An 18,583-nucleotide genomic window follows, 5' to 3' on the forward strand; every position below is an offset into this window, starting at 1 on the left:
TTATCTAATTTTAGTAGGGCCAGTCGTGTGTTCCTAAGGATTGCGTTCTGTTTGATTGCGGGGTGTTTCGTCGCTGTGAGTAGTGCCACGGGTTCCATCCCCCCTAGTAGTCTCCATTCTAAGGAGTGCCAGGCCGGGTGTAATCACTCTTTGGTGATATCCAGTACAGACCTTGTTTTGCCTAGCAGGCTGTTTGAAAGGTTCTGAAGTTTGTTATGTTCAGACCTCCTAGTGCCTTGGGGAGTCTAAGTTTCTGAAGGCTGATTCTAGGTTTCTTTCCTCTCCATAGAAATGTGTTCAGTAGTTTGTCCAATTTTTTGTGAAAGTCAGGTGTGTTGGTTAGTGGTAGCATGTTGAGCATGTAATTGACCATAGGGGTGACCATCATTTTGATGGTCTCAACCCTTCCCCACCATGTAGGGAATTTTGGTGACCATCCCTCTAGTTTCTCCTTGATTTTGTGCAAAATTGCTTGTTCATTCTGGTCTAATGTGGTCCGCAAGTCCCTCTCGAAAAGGAGGCCCAGGTACTTAATGGCTTTCTTTTGCCAAGTTAGACCTGAGGACCCCAGTGCAGTCTTGTTGGTGTGGATGTTCAGTGGTTTACATTCAGATTTCTCTCTGTTAAGTTTGTACCCCGACACCTGTGCAAACTGATCTATGGTGTCCATTAGTGCTTTAATAGATCTATCCGGGTCTTCTGTTACAATGAGGACATTGTCCGCATACGCTGCTAACTTGAAAGATTCTCCCTCTACAGGTATGCCTCTAATGTCTGGGTTTGATCGTATCATGTTGAGTAAGGGTTCAATAGCTAGTAGGAAGAGGCCTGGAGATAGCGGGCAGCCCTGTCTCGTCCCTCTTTTGAGGTCTAGTAGATCTGACGTGCCTCCATTCACTACCACTCGGGCTTTGGGTTCATTGTACAGTGCCATTACCATCTTCCTGTAGTGTTGGCCTAGGCCGAATTTTTGCATACATTGGTCTAGGTAAGGCCATGACACTCTGTCAAATGCTTTTTCTGCGTCAAGGGCGATCATGACCGCCGCGTTGTTGCTTTTGGTCACGTGGTTGATTACGTGGCATAGTAATCTTGTATTGTCGTGGGACATCCTGTTCTTCAGGTATCCCAATTGCGCGCAGTGTATGAGGGATGGAAGGTATGTGTTGAGCCTGGTAGCGAGGATCTTGGCGTATATTTTGCAGTCAACATTAATGAGTGAGATTGGTCTGTAGTTTTTCGGATGTTGTGCATCTTTGCCTTCCTTTGGGATCACTATAATGTTGGCTTCGGCCATCGATGGGATCATGCGACCTTTATGTATACAGCTTGCGAACACTGATGTCATCGTTGGCCTGAGTGTTGTGATGTAGTGTTTGTAGTACTTGGCTGTGAACCCATCAGGCCCTGGAGCCTTTTTATCCTTCAGACTTTTGACCGCTCTCTCTATCTCATCTCCGGTTATTTCTGGGTCTAGTGTTTCCCTATGTGCTTCTGTCAGTTCTGGAGTTGTGATGTTTTCCAGTAGTCCATTCCCCCCATCTGCACTTAGCGTTTCGTCTTTTTTGTAAAGCTGCACGTAAAAGTCTCTGAAGGTGTCTAGTATTCCTTTGTTCATTGTGTGTGATTTGTTCGTGCTGTCCCTGACGACTGCTATTGTGTGCTGCCTCTGCTTGCCCTTAAGGTACGATGCAAGTGCTTTACCTGCTCTGTTGGCCGAGCACAAGTTTATTGCAATGTATTTGTTAATCCAGGTCCCTGCCCTTTCACTAAGGATCTTGTTCAGTTCGTACTTTTTTTTGTTAGGGTCGTGAGGGTGTTTCTGTCCTCTAGGTTGGCTATGTGTCCTGATTCTAGTTTTTTGATTTCGCTCTCTAGGTCAGTTATCTTTTTGTTTCTTTCTTTGTTCTGCCTTCCCTTGATACTGATTATGGTCCCTCTTACAGTGGCTTTCAGTGCGTCCCATAGTGTCTCTCTTCCTATGTCTGTGGTGTCATTGTTTGTGAGGTAGTCTATTAGGGCTAGTTCTATTTCAGCAGTGCTGTTTGTGTTTTTAAGAAGGTCATCGTCGAACCTCCATCTCCGTGTTGGGCGCTCGTTGTGTTTGCCCGTTAGAGTTAGGCAGATGTGAGAGTGGTCTGAGATCGTTCTTGGGCCTATCTCCGTGTGTTCTATGAGGTGTGTGCGAGTGTCCGAAATGAGTATATAGTTGATCCTGCTGTAGGAGTTGTGTGGGTTTGAGTAAAAGGTATATTCACTCTCATCTGGGTTTTGTAGTCTCCATGGGTCTGCTAGCCTGAGTTTTGAGCAGAGGTTCCGTAACGGGTTGCCCCTCTGTGTATTCTGGCTATGTCTTTGTGGGTGCCTGTCTATGGCTGGGTCCAGTACTTGGTTCATATCTCCAGCTACTATTTGTAGCTCTCCTAAAGGTAGTGCCTCTAGTTCCTTGCCTGTCTGTTCCCAGAATGTCTTATCCTCCGTGTTGGGTCCGTATATGTTTGCCACATGTATAGGTTCCTCCCCCCTGAGCAGGCTAGTGATTAGTAATCTCCCCTCCGTGTCTTTCTTTGTTTTGGCCGGTGTTAGTTTTGACTTTTTACTAAGTATTGTAATGACCCCGTTTTTTTTGTTCTTTGCTGGTGATCCTATTACGTGACCTATCCAGCTGGCCTTTAGGCGGTCTATGTCCTCTTTCCCTAGCCTAGTCTCCTGCAGGACATAGATATCACTTTTTAGTTTGGACAGATGTTCTAGGACTTTCCTCCTTTTAACTGGGTGGTTGAGACCCTTAACGTTCATTGACACTACTCTGATGTCCGTCTTGAGATTGTGGCTCGTGTTGTGTGTCATTTTCCGTTCTTGCCTAGCTGGCTGCCTGTTGGGTTCCTACTTGTCTTAGTTCTTTGTTTTGGTTCCCTGTCCGCTCTCTCCAGGAAAAGAATAAGGGTGTAGAAAGATAGGAAAAGAAAAGAAAATGGTATCAGCCCATGTGTGTGTACCCCGCACCCCCCCTCCCCCTTCCTCGCCCCCTCCCCTCCCTCCCCCCTCCCCCCCTTACTTGCATAGTGGGTGTGCGACAACAAAGTTCCTTTGCTCCGGGACTCCCTGAGGTAGATTGGTTGCTGATTTCGTAGTCCTTCATCGTTCTGTTATTACGTTCTGTTCATGCTCGCTGGGTTGGCGTTCTTCCCTGCCAGAGACAGTGTCTTTTAGAGTTCCTTCATTCGAGCTATGAGGTAGGTGTCGGTATAGTGTTCTTTGACTTGGTCTCTTGAGATTAAGGCTGGGCGTCTTAAGGTTGATCATAGTTCTTTGTCTTGAGGTAGTTTCTTGCGCTTGATTCTATCTGTGGGGCTCAGTCCGATTTTTCTTCCCCGCCCGGTGAGGCACTTCTTTTCGGGGCGCTTTGGCTTTGGCCACTCGCCTCCATCTCTTCGGTCGGTGGTCCTGTCATGTAGCGTCTGAGTTCCTCCGGATCCTCGAAAGTAACAGATCTCCAGTTGTCTGTGACTTTGAATCGGGCCGGACCAGTGAAAGAGTAGGTGAGGTTCCTTTTCCGCAATGCTTCTCTCATGGCTAGGAAGCCTTTCCTGGCTTCTACCGTGGCTTTCGAGTAGTCTTGTGTGAGCACGATCTTGTTGCTCGCCCAAGTGAGGTTTTGTTTTTTTCTTGCAAAGGCGAAGATCGCGTCAGTGTGCTCCGCTCTTAATGGAGAGCAGATTATTGCTCTTTTAGGCCTCCCCGTGGCTGGTTTCCCTGCCGGTACTCTATATGCTTTGTTGACTTCAAACTGCCTCTCAAAGTTCAGGCCCGTGAGTTTGGGGAGCATGTCTTCGAGCATTGCTGCGCAGGATTTCTCCTTTTCCTCCAGGCCTTCCGGGACTCATAGGATTCTGATGTTGCCCCTTCTTGCTCTGTCGTCCTGCTCCGCCAGCTGCTTCTGTATTGTCTTGGCTATCTTTGCGTGCCCCTCCGTGACCTTGATGTTCTTGTTTGTTGCGTCTTCAACCTCACTTATCCTGCTCTTCACTTCTCCAGTCTGGTATTTGTGTTGTGCTGGTCCGCCCGGATCGCAGCTAGCTCTAGTTGCATGTTATCTATCGTCTTTTTGGTTTCTCTTGCAACATCTTTAACTTCGTTGATTCTTTTCAACACTGTTTCTAGTGTTGCAGTCTCTGTTTGAGCTTCCCCGGGAGTCCATGTTGTCCTTCCTTGGCTTCTTCAGGTCGTTTGTGCTCTTTCCCTCGGCCATCTTCCTTAGTTGTGATCTGCTCCGGCTGCTGAAGGTGCCTGTTGCCCTCGCACTTGCTCGTTGTGTGGCTTGTGCTTGTTCTGTTGCTTGCACCGCACAATTATAGCGGAAGCGGCTTGGAACTTTGATGTGCCGGGTTTTTGTTTTTGTTCTTGCCCCCTCCAGCGCTTGCTTTGTCTCGTTCGCCTCTGATGGGGTGTTTCAACTGTCTCTCCCCTTGTCTTGTCACTACGCTGGCAGTGTGGCAGAGCGCCTGCTGGTCTCCGGGTTTTGGTTGTTTTCCTTGGCTTGTTTCTGTACACTTGCCTTGTTGTTGTTGGTTGGTACCGTCAGTTCTGTCTAGATCGTTGCTGCACGTTGCTGTGCGAATCGTGCACTTTCTTATGCTTGTTTGCCAGAGTGGTTGCTTGGTTGTTCCTTTTAATACGTTGTCTTGTACAGTGTCTTGATGCTAGTTTTGGCCGTTTTGGGAAGCGGTTGCGTGTTGGCTCTGCTCTGTTTGTTTGTGTAAATGTTTTTGTGTCTCGTCCTGTCTCGTTTGTCTTTCCTCCTTGTTGGGATCCTTCGGGTCTGGATCGTGTGAGGCGTATGCCCTCAGACGCCAGTTGCGGTGGGGAATAGCACCTCTGCCCCCTCTGCGTATTGCTGCCAATTGTGGGCCTCGGAGCCTGTGCTGATCCCCTTTCCTTGTTTGTCTCGTTCACTTCGTTCACCCCTGTTGGGCTTCTTTTTTAGCTGTTCTCTCCCTTGTCCAAGCCTCTTGCTGGCAGTGAGCGCGGTGTTGGCTCTGCACACCAGGTCGAAACACACCTGGTTGATTGCAGTCTATTAAAATGTCAAGAGAGCCTGTCGCCCTTAACCCTGAGCTCGCTGCTGAAAGCTGATGCTATACGCAATTTGGTGCTTCAGGGTATGCTCGAGCAGAGCGCTGTGCGGCAGACTCCTCCTCTATTTGGGATTTCGAGTTGGAGCGTGTGAGGCATGCGTGCTTCTCGCCTACCTTCAGGGGGGGGGGGCACTTCCATCCGGTTCTCACTCGGTTGCGTAGCATATGCCCGGATTGTGTGCCTCGGCGGAGGGGATGTGGGTCGTAGCTCGCCTGTGGTGTCCCTTCTTCGTGCCTGACCCCGCACCGTCGTTTCCGCTTCCTGTTCACCAGGTCGTTCAGGTCGTTTCCGCTTCTTCCCTCTCAGGTTACGTACTTCCGTTTCTGCTTTTGTTCTTCTGCTTCCGCCTTGTAATGGCTGCCTACGTCCGGTACTTTCGGTTTCAGTTGTCGACCGAGCTTCCCCGGTAGGTGGTTACGGCGTGCCTTCTCGGGTGTGTCCCTTGTAGATGGGCTTCCACCTTCCGCCTCTGCCCTTTCAGCTTTTTTTTTTCCGCTCTTCCGCTCTTCGATTGAGCACCAGCACGTTGCAGCTCGTTTGCGTTTCCTTTCCTTCCACCCGTTACTCCTCTCCGCTCCGCTTGTGTGCTTGACTTTCAGGCTTGTCGCTTGGTGGGGAAACACAGCCTCGCTTGACTCGACCCGACTCGGCTTCTCCTCTTCTTAGCACCACCCTATCGCCATCTTGCTTCTCTTCTCGCTTCCCCGCTGTGGCTCCAAAAGTACGTTTTTGGCTATTTGGGCTTATTCCGAGACTGCCGGCTCCTACCACCTTCTAGCCCTGATCTTCGTATCTCGTTGGCTCCTTTTCCAAGGTTAAAACCTCGTGTTTGGCTTCTTATAATCGCCTTAGTTTCTCAGGGTTCACGGAGCCCTCGGACCTAGATGACCATCTTCTTTGTCGTCCAAGCCACGTGTTTTTTTAACGTTCTTTTTTAACAGTGGCTTCAAACACCTTTAGTACAATACACAGACTGGGTGAAACATAGCATGCAATGGTTCGGAAAGCTCGTGATTAATCCGTTTACACCCTATGCCATTCGGGATGGCAACTTTTTATGATTAACTGTACCATAACCAATGGAAGACACTACTTAAAAGTCATATGTTAATTCATTTTCAAAGCTACTTTATCATGTTTTTAAGCACCGAAAGTAATCCTGTAGAATGTACTGAAGAATGTATGATGACATTTGTACAGAAACCTTGGATAGGGAATGTGTCTGTGAGAATCATGTAGGTAAGTGGTGACCAGATTTACATGTTTAAGGGAAGGCTTCGAACACACGTAAAATACATTCACACGAAGAACAATTTTAATGACTACAGTGACCTTTGGAAGTGGAGTTGAGTACATTTTACATATATTTAATGTACAGTAATAGAACATAGCGCACATGCACAAGATGCATACATCATATATGTATTGTATGTAAAGTGCATGCTGAAACAAAGGGGATTTGGGAGCCTATGTGGTATGGAGGAGAGGCACATCAAATAACCAGACAGCTAACACACAACTTGTTAGGGGCACAATCTGGAGCAGCATGCCGAGTCAATCTGTTTTCTTTTAGAAAAGTCCAAAAGGCCCCTCCTACGCTATGTACTGCAGCAGGGGCCATCATTATTGGCTTACCAAGGGTTCTCATGAAACATACAGGTTGACATGCATTGCCTTGAGAAGCTTGAGCTTTAGAGAGACCTAGGGCCAGATGTAGGAGCCTTAATACCGGTCGGAAACGGCCGATTTCGGCCGTTTCCGACCGGTATTTGGCTTTTAAGATGTAGGGGGCATTTTATTTACAGAATGGGTATATTTACCGATTCGGTAAATTTACAGAATCGGTAAAATACCGTATCGGTAAATTTACCGATTCTGTAAATCAAGATGTAGGTGGCACTGTAATCAGTGCCACAGGCCCTTACCGAATCGTTATTTACCATGGAATACTATTCCATGGTAAATAACGAATTCCAGTGTACATGCACATCTGTGCATGTACACCTGTGCCATGTGGCACACAGACATGCCCTAAGGGCATGTCTGTGTGTCAAATGGCACACAAGCCAGAAACAGGGGTGCAACAGGGTGTCAAAGTGACACCCTGTCACCCTTGCAAAATCGGTAATTTTACCGATTCTGTAATTACAGAATCGGTATTTGCCATTGATACCTATGGGCTTCAAGGCCCATAGGAATCAATGGCAAATACCGATTCTGTAATTACAGAATCGGTAATTACCGAATCATACAGATTCGGTAATTTTACCGATTATTTTACCTACATAGCAATTACCGAATAGTGAATACCGAATCTGTAAAATTCGGTATTTACCATTTGGTAAATTGCTATTACCTACATCTAGGCCCTAATACCCTCATCCTCCTCATCCTCCTAGACCTCTCCGCGGCATTCGACACTGTCTGCCACCGCACCCTAGTACAGCGCCTCAGCAACGTCGGAATCCAGGACAAGGCGCTGGAATGGATCATCTCCTTCCTCAACGGAAGAACTCAGAGAGTCCGCCTACCACCGTACAAGTCAGAGGCCTCCGAAGTCATCTGCGGCGTCCCTCAAGGATCCTCTCTGAGCCCCACCCTCTTCAACGTCTACATGAGCCCCCTCGCGGCCATCGCACGCCAACACAACCTCAGCATAATCTCCTAGGCCGACGACACCCAGCTGATCCTCTCCCTGACCAACGACCCCGCCACCGCCAGAGCCAACCTACACGAAGGGATGAAAGAGGTAGCCGAGTGGATGACGACCAGCCGCCTGAAACTGAACTCTGACAAGACGGAGGTCCTCATCCTGGGCTCTTCTCCCTCCGCCTGGGACGACTCCTGGTGGCCTCCCGCCCTGGGCACCGCACCCAAACCGACAGACCATGCACGCAACCTGAGCTTCATCCTGGACTCCTCCCTCTCCATGACCAGGCAAGTCAACAACGTCTCCTCGGCGTGCTTCAACATCCTACGCATGCTACGGAAGATCTTCTGGTGGATCCCCACCGAGACCAGGAAGACCGTCACCCAGGCCCTCGTCACCAGCCGACTGGACTACGGCAACGCCCTCTACGCCGGTACCACCGCCAAGCTCCAGAAGAGACTCCAGCGGATCCAGAACGCCTCAGCCAGACTCATCCTCGACATCCCACGAACCAGCCACATCTCCGGACATCTGAGAGACCTTCACTGGCTCCCCGTCAACAAAAGAATCACCTTCCGCCTCCTCACCCACGCACACAAAGCCCTACACGACCAAGGCCCGAGCTACCTCAACAGCCGCATCAACTTCTACGCTCCCAAACGCCACCTCCGATCAGCCAACCACGCCCTCGCCGCCGTCCCCCGCATCCGAAGAGCGACTACAGGAGGAAGGTCCTTCTCCTACCTGGCCGCCAAGACCTGGAACTCCCTCCCGGCCGACCTGCGCCTGACCCAAGACCACCTCTCCTTCAGGAAGAAGCTGAAGACCTGGCTGTTCGAGCAGTAGCGGCACCCCCCCTCCCCCAGCGCCTTGAGACCCTACGGGTATGTAGCGCGCTCTATAAGTGTCATTGATTGATTGATTGATTGATTGAATACTCTAAGAACACCTGACCTTGAAATGAAGCCCATTTTCAGTTTAGGGGGTCAGGACGACTGTACACTTGACAGTGCTTTCCACCATTTCATCCAGGCCAGGACACCAGACTTAACACCTAAATTTGCTTTTGGTTTTTACAATCTGCTAGTGTCCGACGTTGGCTAGCTGAATCCTTCTTAGTGCAAGGCCTTGTGGAATGACTACAGAGCTAACTAACCCTTAGCGGCAGTCGGCGCAGGTAAGCGCAGTGGGGCGGGGGATGTCGGGAGATGACAGGTTAGGATTTATTTATTTAATTTTTCCTATTTTGTCGTCTGTCGACATCCCCCGCACCCCACCATGCTTACCTGCACAGACCGCCGCTACTGAGCAGACAGACTTCTGATGTCACTGCTAGTTCATTCCACAAATTATAGAGTGACCTAAGAATTTGTGTGGTTTTTGATTGTGTGTTGTCGTGTTCAAGGTCAAAGATCTCCAGTTTCCATCACGGGCAGCTTGGATTGCAAGCTGAAGTTATCCTTCTCAGTGGCAACATGAATGTGTCTAGTTACATAAGCCACGGACTACATTATTCCTAAATTACTGTGACGTATTCTTCTGTTTTAATGTCCGCAGTTAATGGGCCTTGTGTTTATTGATAGGCAATCACCTAGATTCTGCGATCTTGGTCTATAAACCACTGAAAACGAGTTTCTCCTTTTTTTTTTATTCAACATGTTTATTGACATCTGTTTAATAAGTGCTTAAAGATTGCACAGCATTAGGACACAGCACCACCCCAGAAGCAACATTCTAGAATTCTATTATATTTCACCTCAGGCACCAGGTTAAACTGTGTACAGCCACGTACCTAATAGGATCTAATGACCATTTAACATGTTTAGTAAGTCACCCTCCTTCCCACTTCCCTCTTGTTCAATTGAGACGAGTATTTTTGTAACTGAAGAATCCATTTTTCAAAGTGGGACAGAGAGTTTGACAGCAACCCTTGGAATAAATAAAGGGATAAAAGGTTTGTGGGGGTTACTGTCCATGAATGGATGCCCCTATAAGGAGAGTTGGAAGGGATAACACCATCAAAGAATGGAGATTGCCTCTTTTTCGTTGTGCGAGTATCGTTGTTTGGTGGGGTCAGAGCTTGTTTTGTCTAGGCAGTGAGTGCTCTCTCCCCACGGGGTTGTTTTTGTAACACAACAGTTCCTAGCTCTTTCGGGCTAGCATCCAGTGATAGTTCAGGGTTCTTAAATGGGGAAATATTATCTTTTGTGGCTTTAAACATGGTCTCATATGCCTGTCGCCACTTTCAAGGGCGCTACTCAGGAACTAGAGTTCCAGGGACTGACCTAGAGTCAGGTAAAGACTTGTCTGTTTCTCTCAGGGTCTGACTTCTGAGTTTTACAGAGGCGCCCCCTTGCATGAAATATGCATGAATCTCCTCAGCTTCGTCCTGCAAGGTGCATGTTCTAGCAAGTTCTTTAAGTTGGGCATTGAATACATCCACAGATTAATCTAGGACTGGCACATTAAGAAACACTCCTAGCAGGGGTTGGTCAGTGGTGCAAAGTGCTCAACCGGGGCAGCTATAGCAGTGGCATAGGTTGAGATAGTTCTGGCTTTGCAAGCATATGAGACAACTTGAAGCTACCCTCCCCCACAGAGTGGAAGTTCATGGGTATTGTGTTATCTGCAAAGTATATCTCATTGGGTAGTCAAGAACGGGTCTTCATCAGGACAGAACGGGGTGGGGCGGGGTTTGGGACAGCCCTAAAAGAACCAGAGTGAATCCTGGAACGGGACCTGGTATCAATTGGGACCAGGCGGTCATAATCTCAGAAAAATCGGGTCATTCAAAACTGGAAGTGTCTACTGACACTGCAGCGGCGTTACAGAACGGATGCCTGTACACCGACTTCCAGTTTTGAATGACCCGATTTTTCCGAGATTATCACCGCCTGGCCCCAATTGATTCCGCCACCAGGGTCCTGATGCAGACCCGTTCTTGACTACCGACAGGAGCATATATAGGGTTGAAACATCGACGACCACACTAGGCTCAGATCATCCAAGGCTCTGCACAAAGAAAGAATAATCATCTGTCGGCAGAGTCATTGCATTTCCCCATGTTATTGGGCCCATTACCCACATGTACATAATTTTCACCACCATGTATATATTTCACACCACTGAGCACTGAGTACCAATGTCACTTGCTCACCACTTACTTGTAATTATTCACTTGTGTTGACAGCTGTGATTATATGTGTAAAGTATACGAATTATATAATTTTGATAAATCTTACACAGTAGACAGTAATTTGAGTCATGTGCCTTATTGTTTGTAAAAATGTTTCCCTCGTCTAGGCGATTGAGATACGATTGTGATAACAAAATTGACATATGCGATACTTAATGCGCTAGCAGAAGTAATCAGTAACCCGGCAGGACCATTTTTGTTTATTACGATATATTCAGGTTCTGAGGGACACAGCAGGGCCGGCCTTAGGCATGTGCAAGCTGTGCACCTGCACAGGGCCACAAAATTCCAGGGGCCACCACATCAATATATATCCTTAATATAATAATCCTCTGAGGATGGATACATATTTGTGTGGGGCCCCTGGCAGGGATTTGGTGGCCTCTGGCTCTATACAACTTCCAAACACCATGACCCCCCCTCTTCACTGGCCTCCGCACTCTGCCCCAACCGGACCCCCTCTTCCGGGGCCCCCTACCTACGCTCCCTGCCTAGGGCCACCATGAACCTAGAGCCGCCCCTGGACACAGGGTCACCCTATTTTTGTAAGACTCCCATCTTCCACAGAGCCACCAGGGAAAACAGACTTTCTATCTCACTTCTGTTAATTTCTGTGCCTTAACCTTTCACATGAAATGTAATATTGTTAGGGACTTGAGTTATCAGAAAATGTGTAATAACATTTAAGGTTACAGGAGTCCCCAGAATTTGTCTTGCTCAGGGCACCCAAAGTCCAGAAAATGACATTGCGGCTGGCAGGCATTAGACGGAATACGTGCCTCCGATTGGTGAGTGTGGGTTTGCACACTGGTGGGGCTTCACAGTGTCGAATCAAATACCATAATGGGGTGATCCGTGAAGCTTTGCCCTGAGCGCGCATTGCCACCGTGGATACCGTAAAGCACTGTGAGGGACAGCACAAGTAAGAATGGCACGTACACTGGTGTATTGGTTCATTGGCCCTTGATGCCGAGGCACAACACATCCACTTTTTAATATATGACCTACCGTGGGTTAAACCAAACATACATGGGGGGCGGGGGCACACACATACCTGTCTGTAACTAGATACGCTCTGCCTAGCCTCTTTTCTGGAATTTTCACAGTTCCATCACGGGTAGCATGGCCGCCCTGCCCACTAAGTGAACGAGGCCCTGATCCTTTTATAACAATACATCTAAAAATCTCTAAACAGTTCGTGAGAGGTGTTTGCTGACCACGTTTATAACTTCCTTGCATTAATTGATTTCACTTCTCTTTCTAGGTATATTTTTTTGTTGCTGTTTTCATTAGCATCTTACCATATTCTAATATCCGGTAAATGTTATAAATCAATTTTGCCATAATTCACTGACACCCTTGTGGTCTTGCGCAGCGTCGCCAGGGAGGCGTGAGCCCAGACGGGCTGTGCTGACACTTTCCATTGCTGTGCGTGTTCAAGAACACACGCGACAGGGAAAACAAAGGGCGTGAGACTCTAATCTCCGTTCAGGCACTGAGAAAGCTCCTTCGACGCTTTGCATAAAAGATGAGGAATGCAGATGGATGGTTCGTGCCCATTGTTGGCCACACATACTTTCTTAATTATAAACAAGACTACAACTGAATTACTGACAGCAACTTCAATAAAACTAAAGTTGTCACAACTTTATTTTTTATTGAAGTTGCTGTAATTCAGTTGCAGTCCCGTTAATAATTAAGAACGTATTTGTGGCCAACAATATGCACGAACCACCTGCATGTATAAGGATGCGATGATAAATAAATGCCTCGTCCGCTTTCAGTAGTTTTCCAGGCCTTAAAAACACACAAGCGGCTGCGCTTAGTTCGCAGCGCTGTGTGAGATTTGGCCTCCTCGTGCTGAATGGACATTAGATGTCACTGCAGCTCCACTGTGTTTTTGGTCATTAAACCCCCATCCATCCGCTCACCGACAGCTCCGTGGCCGAGTTGAACATTTTAATTAGCATTTACAGATTAGCGTATGCTTTATGAAATGTTGTGTAGACGGCTGCTTCTGAAATGAGATGTTGTGAAGCAGAGATTAAAAACCAATCCTTCTCAAAGTGTCGATGTATGAAAAAGGTTCCTAGTAGGTTCACCAAACACGCCTGCCTTGTGCGGGTTCAGATACATCTTGTGTACTCCTGAGAGTGTGTCCCTGTTTAGTGTGTGTAGTATGTTGCCTGGCGACTGGGACCTGTGTGTGTTAGAAAGCAAGGAGGCTTGCTCTAAGCATAAATCACATGACTTGCTCACAAAGCTACATTTTTGACAGTGTTTTCAATTTGCTACTACTGCAGTAACAACTTAACATCACCTCAGTGCTAAGGAAACTAAATGCTCGTGTTCTCAGCTTCATTTCAATTATTTATTTCTTGATTTATTATGCACTTAAACTGTTTTTTCTTTGTTTCAGAATTTCGTACCGCAGGCATTTAGATCACCGCAAAGCTGCCTAGAGACTTCCACCATGATCCTTATGTATGCCTGACTGAAAATGCAGTGTTCATGAGCATTGGACATGCCTTAGAGCCGCCCGAGGGGCGCAATGATGTCATCAGCCGCCAGCGTGGCCAGGAAGCCGCACGCCATGAGCCTGCGGGGAGTGGACTCGGAGACCCGCACCATAGTCTTCAAGAACCACTGGGCTCAGGTAATCGATTGAAAGACTGCTACACGCTGTGTGAAGCCAAATGCATTGCTGCAAAAACAGAATTGGGGTTACAGTGAGACAAATACAGTGCTTAGGGCCAGGGCCGGTCCTAGAACTCCTGGGGCCCCGGGCGAAAGAGAAGATGTGAGGCCCCTCTAATTTGCATATATCTTCCAGTCGCAGCCGGCATGACTCGCGGGTGGAGGATCTCGCGGGAGTTAGGAAGGGGGGGTGGAGAACTGGAAGCAGGCAGCCTCCCTCCCCTCCTCTAAGCCAATCATAATGCTGCAATGGCAGCGTTGTGATTGATCAGGACGAGGACCAGCCAGGCGCCTATGGGGAGGCCATTTTCCCCATGTAGGCTGCATTGCAGCCTACATAGAGAAAGGCCAGAGTGCGCATGACTGGTTTGGCCAAACAGTCAGCGCCCTTAGCAGTTGGCAAGGCAATCCTCTCCTGCCCTAAAACAGACCCGCCCGCCCCCAACAAAACACTTCTGCTTTCTCGCAGTGCTAGAAGCAGAAACATAAAATGGTCGTTTTAGCATTTTGTGTTTCTGCTTTTGCAAGAAAGTAGTGGGGCGTCAGTCCTCCGCCCTAGTGAAGGAGCCGCCCTTGGTAACATCACAAGAAGTGACATCATAGAAAGTGACATCGCAGGACTATTGGTCTTATTTGGCATCCCTGAAGAGACCTAACGTGGATATCAGTAACATGGACAAAAAGATAAATATACAAATGAAATAAGTCCATATATTTTAAAACTGTTAAATGGATTACATTTGTCTCATTAGATGGAAAAGCTAGGTGCAGGTCTCACAAAGATGTATATTGTTGATCAGCGGAGTTTCATGACATTTTTGTTTTTGCCGAAAATTCCTGGAGACCAGGAAGGAGGCAGCAAGTGCTTTTAGAAACATAATATATTTGCAAACATGACCTAAAGTCAGCGCTTAATGCGATCTCACCGTTTGCACCACCCTGGAGCCTCCCTGCTCAAGGGTCCTGTGACCTCAATGACAGAGTCACTGTTGCTCTAGGGTGTGCTGCTTCGTAGGCCTGCCCAAAAGACTTGCGGTGGGCTTCAATAGGGATTGTGGTAGACAGGCCTTCAAGGTTAACCCACACTTGCCACTGCTAGGGTTCACCTGCTGGTGCTAAGACACCAGGGCTTCTAAGGTCGTGCGGGTCCTTCCAAGGTCTAGCATGGAAATATGCTCCCTCAGGGAGATTCGTCTGGTGGACTGGTCATGAAGGCTGAACCTGGCTCCCCAGTTCCAAATTCGGCAGCTCTGACCACAGTGCCACATCCTCTCTCCACTGAACACCATACTACCCCACTGAGAGAAACTCGCACTGCTTTCAACTACAACCCAATTGTGCCCCGCTACTAACACCTAGAGGCGACTCATTTCAAATTACGCACTAGACAAAAGCAATATGCTGCCTAAAAAAAAAGTGACAACATTCTGAAAAAAAGCAAACCCTCATAAGGAATGTAAGATTAATTAAAGCATGTGAAATGTAAGCAGGAACAACATGGTTACCTTAAGGCTTTAGCACTTATTCAGAAATGAATGAGTGCTTTTGCATGAAAAGTTAAGGCCATGACTACGGACCTGCTTCAATGCCCATTGAATATATCCTTACAAAACAAAAGCAATATGGTTTAAAAAGACCACATTTGTGAATACAGAGCAGCGGTATGCACTTTATTTTCCAGTCCGCCCATCAAGGAGGTATTGCAGTACATCCAGAAATGGTGCACTTCCCCACCTGGGGAAAACAATGCTGTTTAGAGAAAGACAAGAAAACAAAAGTAGCGCTTCACTGGTAAACTCTGTGTAGTGGCACTAATGTGATTTGGGTGTGAATAAAATCAATCTGGCCCCTTTTCGACCCACTCTGTCTTGCTTCAGTTATTTTTTACAGTTTGAATTTTTTATTTCTTTCCCAAGGCTGCACTTCGGAAGTGAAAAATGTCACAAAAAAGATGACCTTTCCAGCAACAAAGTTTTTCTTTTTGGGATTCATTTCACAGGGGAACAAATAAAGGAAAGGAAAAGAAAGAGGGAGTAGTGGCTACAAGGCGCTGGGAAGGGGGCCCCCACACCCTGACCTTGCAGATTTCTATAGTGCTTAGAGGCCCAGGGAAAGGGGGCCCCACACCTGGACCTTGCAGCTTGCTGTAGTGCTTCAAAGCCCAGGGAAAGGGGGCCCCCTCCCCTGGGCCTGAAGCAGTAACAAGGCCTTTCTTAAAACACTGCCCCAGCACCAGTTTCTCTGGCTGCTCCCTCCTCCCCTCACCCACTGCTCCTTACCTGTGTCCGGCTGGTCCTGGAAACAAAGGGGCCTTCTGTCACCTAGCAACAAAATGCAGACAGGGAATGGCTGTTACTTAAGAGAGGTGTTGCCTCACCCCTGACACTCTGAGCCCTAATTGCTGGCCCTGCCGCTTTGACTTCCCCACTCTGTTTGTCCCCCCCACCCCTGCACCCCCAGGAATGCCACCACGGGGTCGGTCGTCGACACCAGACATCTCTGATGTGTATTGTAATGTGTGGGGAGGGGGCCCTCAGGGGGGGCCCCTGCCTCTCACCTGAGCGCGAGGCCCTGGGCGGCTGCCCATACTGCCCATGCCTAGCGCCGGCCCTGCTTAGGGCTGCAGTGGACTACACCGCCACAGTTCCTTCTGCAGTGCAGGGCCAGGATTTACTGTCAAGCTTCACTAGCTCCCAAGGGAGGACTGGCTATTAATTTCACAATATGTGCTCACACTTATCCAAAGTATCGTTGCTAAAGGAAATCGTGTTTGCAAAGATGCGTTTATCTGGAGACTTTCTATGTGCTGCAGATCCCCGTTACCAGTCGAAGGCATCTTTGACCAGCTCATCTTCAGAGGGCACAGGGCTGTGTGAAGGACCCCTCGAGGCATCCCAGCCCACCCTCCTTTCTAATTCCTCTTTCTCGGAGTCTGCGAGGCACTCCTTCTGTGATTCCACTGGTGCTCTAAGCAAGTACAGGAACATCTTAAGGATTTTTCGGGGCCCTGGGCCAGACGTATTTTGGGGGCCCCTGTTAGGAACAGTTTTGAATTCATGATTCAATTTCAGATCTTTAATGCAGTCTTTGGCCTGATCACTAACAGGCACACTCGTCCAAATTCTAAATGTTTTTACATCAAATATTCAGGGATAGTGATGTGTGTTTTCAATATTGTAACTAACACACCAGTAGTTCACTAATATTGCTGCAAATAATCTCTGTGGCCCCCTCCCATATCTTATATGTGAGGTCCTGTTTTGATCTAAAAGAACGTTTTTTTTGTATGGATGTTGCATGAAACATAAACAGAACATTTCTCTGCAAAATGTCTGTAAAAGGCTCTCGCATATCGCCCACAATAAAAATAAATTAAAGGAAAAATGGTATATTAAATAATCTAAGAATTATTCAAGGTCATCAGGGCAATACTCTCTGCAGAACAGAGTTGTGTCTATCAGGGACCCCCTGAAAGACTGGCACCCTGAGCCAGATTCCACTTTGTGCATGCCTTAGGCGTAAAACATCTCTTAGCAAGTATACCGTCACTCTTAATCTTTGGCAAGAAAATTGTCATTGGGACACTAACTTACTCCACCACCAGTGTGTTTTCAAGTGAGGGGCAACAACATTGTGCCAGCACAAGAGCTTGTATCACTAGGCATGTGCCTCTCGTATCTATAGGGGGCTCAGCTCTGTGTGAGTGCTGGGTAGGTTGGTACAAGAGTCTTGTGTATTGATGGTATGCGTGTTCATGGACAGTGATTGCTACCTTAAATCTAGGGCTTTAAGTGGGCCGGGTCCTGCCGGTGCTCAGCACCAGCCGTTCTAAAAAGCAGGTGCTCAAACGAGTCCCTATCAGGCTCTCCCTTTTTGCCATCACCATCAGGGTGAAAAAACACTCTTAACTTTGCAGCAGTATCACCCTTCCCTGCCTTTGAGTTAACTTCTAAGCGACTGTTTATAGTTATTTCTATCTGATCGCTTCAGAATGGAAGCATTTTCAATATTACCTACAACAAAGCCATAGTTGTTTCCTATTTATCTTATGCAGCTAACAACCATTGACAAAGCCACCGGTACTGGCTTTTTGTAGGTGTAATGTTACTTGTTGTATTGATGCAATGATAGAAGCAGCAAAATACCAGACAGGCGGTGCACTATGATAAGCACAGATTTTTAGCTTAGGTGTTTTTTTACGCCACACCCATAATTACATCAGCCTCACCCCTTTGAGAGGCCCCCAGATTTTTCATCCCACTTAAAGCCCTGCTTAAATCACAGTTCGATTTTAAGGATGGAGGTGAGCTGGTCTGTTTAGGAAGGGAGAGGGATTGCTGGTGTTGAGATAACATTCTGTTTTATGTAATTTGAGGTATTCTGTTTGCTGGTGATGCTCCATAAAGAGGAGAGCTCCATGTTTCTGAGCTCCCCCCATCTTTTTCTTTACTCAAATCAGTATCAGAATTTGTAACTTCCAGCAGGAGTTCTGATGAATTTTCAGGCAGACTCCGCCGCCTTTCCAAGCGTCCTTCGGTGTCACTCCTCAGGAAACACCTTGAACTGAGATTTCAAAATTCCATGCTGTGGGTGCATGCTTTAAGCGTTGATCTTGAGACTGCAAAACATCACCCTCTGGAGGCATGTTTCTGTGTAGATCCCGAGACCAACAAATAACATAGAGTTGATGCTTGTTTTCTGTGTGGATGCTGACATCATGCGTCAACATGATTCCAAGACTGTAAAATATTGACTGCAAAATAGTGACACACGTTGTCTTCACGGATCCTGCAACAACAGAGTACTATACAGTTGGTGCATGTTGTCTGATTGAAACCTCGCAGTAGTTGAGCTAGTCTGTAGTGAATTTCATTAGCTATGTGAAGCATGAAAGTGAGCCA

At 47.5% G+C, this 18,583-nt stretch overlaps 1 protein-coding gene across 2 annotated transcripts in view; it reads left to right on the plus strand.

The window, feature by feature from the left end:
* The window catches only part of FHIP1A (FHF complex subunit HOOK interacting protein 1A), a 392,657-nt gene that overhangs the window by 182,422 nt on the left and 191,652 nt on the right, over positions 1-18,583 (plus strand). For both annotated transcript variants that reach the window (XM_086962295.1, XM_086962294.1), the window contains one exon: positions 13,405-13,641. In XM_086962295.1, coding sequence (XP_086818421.1) covers positions 13,537-13,641 — 105 coding nt within the window. In that variant the 5' untranslated portion in view covers positions 13,405-13,536. The remainder of the gene's footprint in view (positions 1-13,404; positions 13,642-18,583) is intronic.

This window comes from Lissotriton vulgaris, chromosome 3_1, assembly GCF_964263255.1.
Source record: "Lissotriton vulgaris chromosome 3_1, aLisVul1.2, whole genome shotgun sequence".
Classification (NCBI taxonomy): domain Eukaryota; kingdom Metazoa; phylum Chordata; class Amphibia; order Caudata; family Salamandridae; genus Lissotriton; species Lissotriton vulgaris.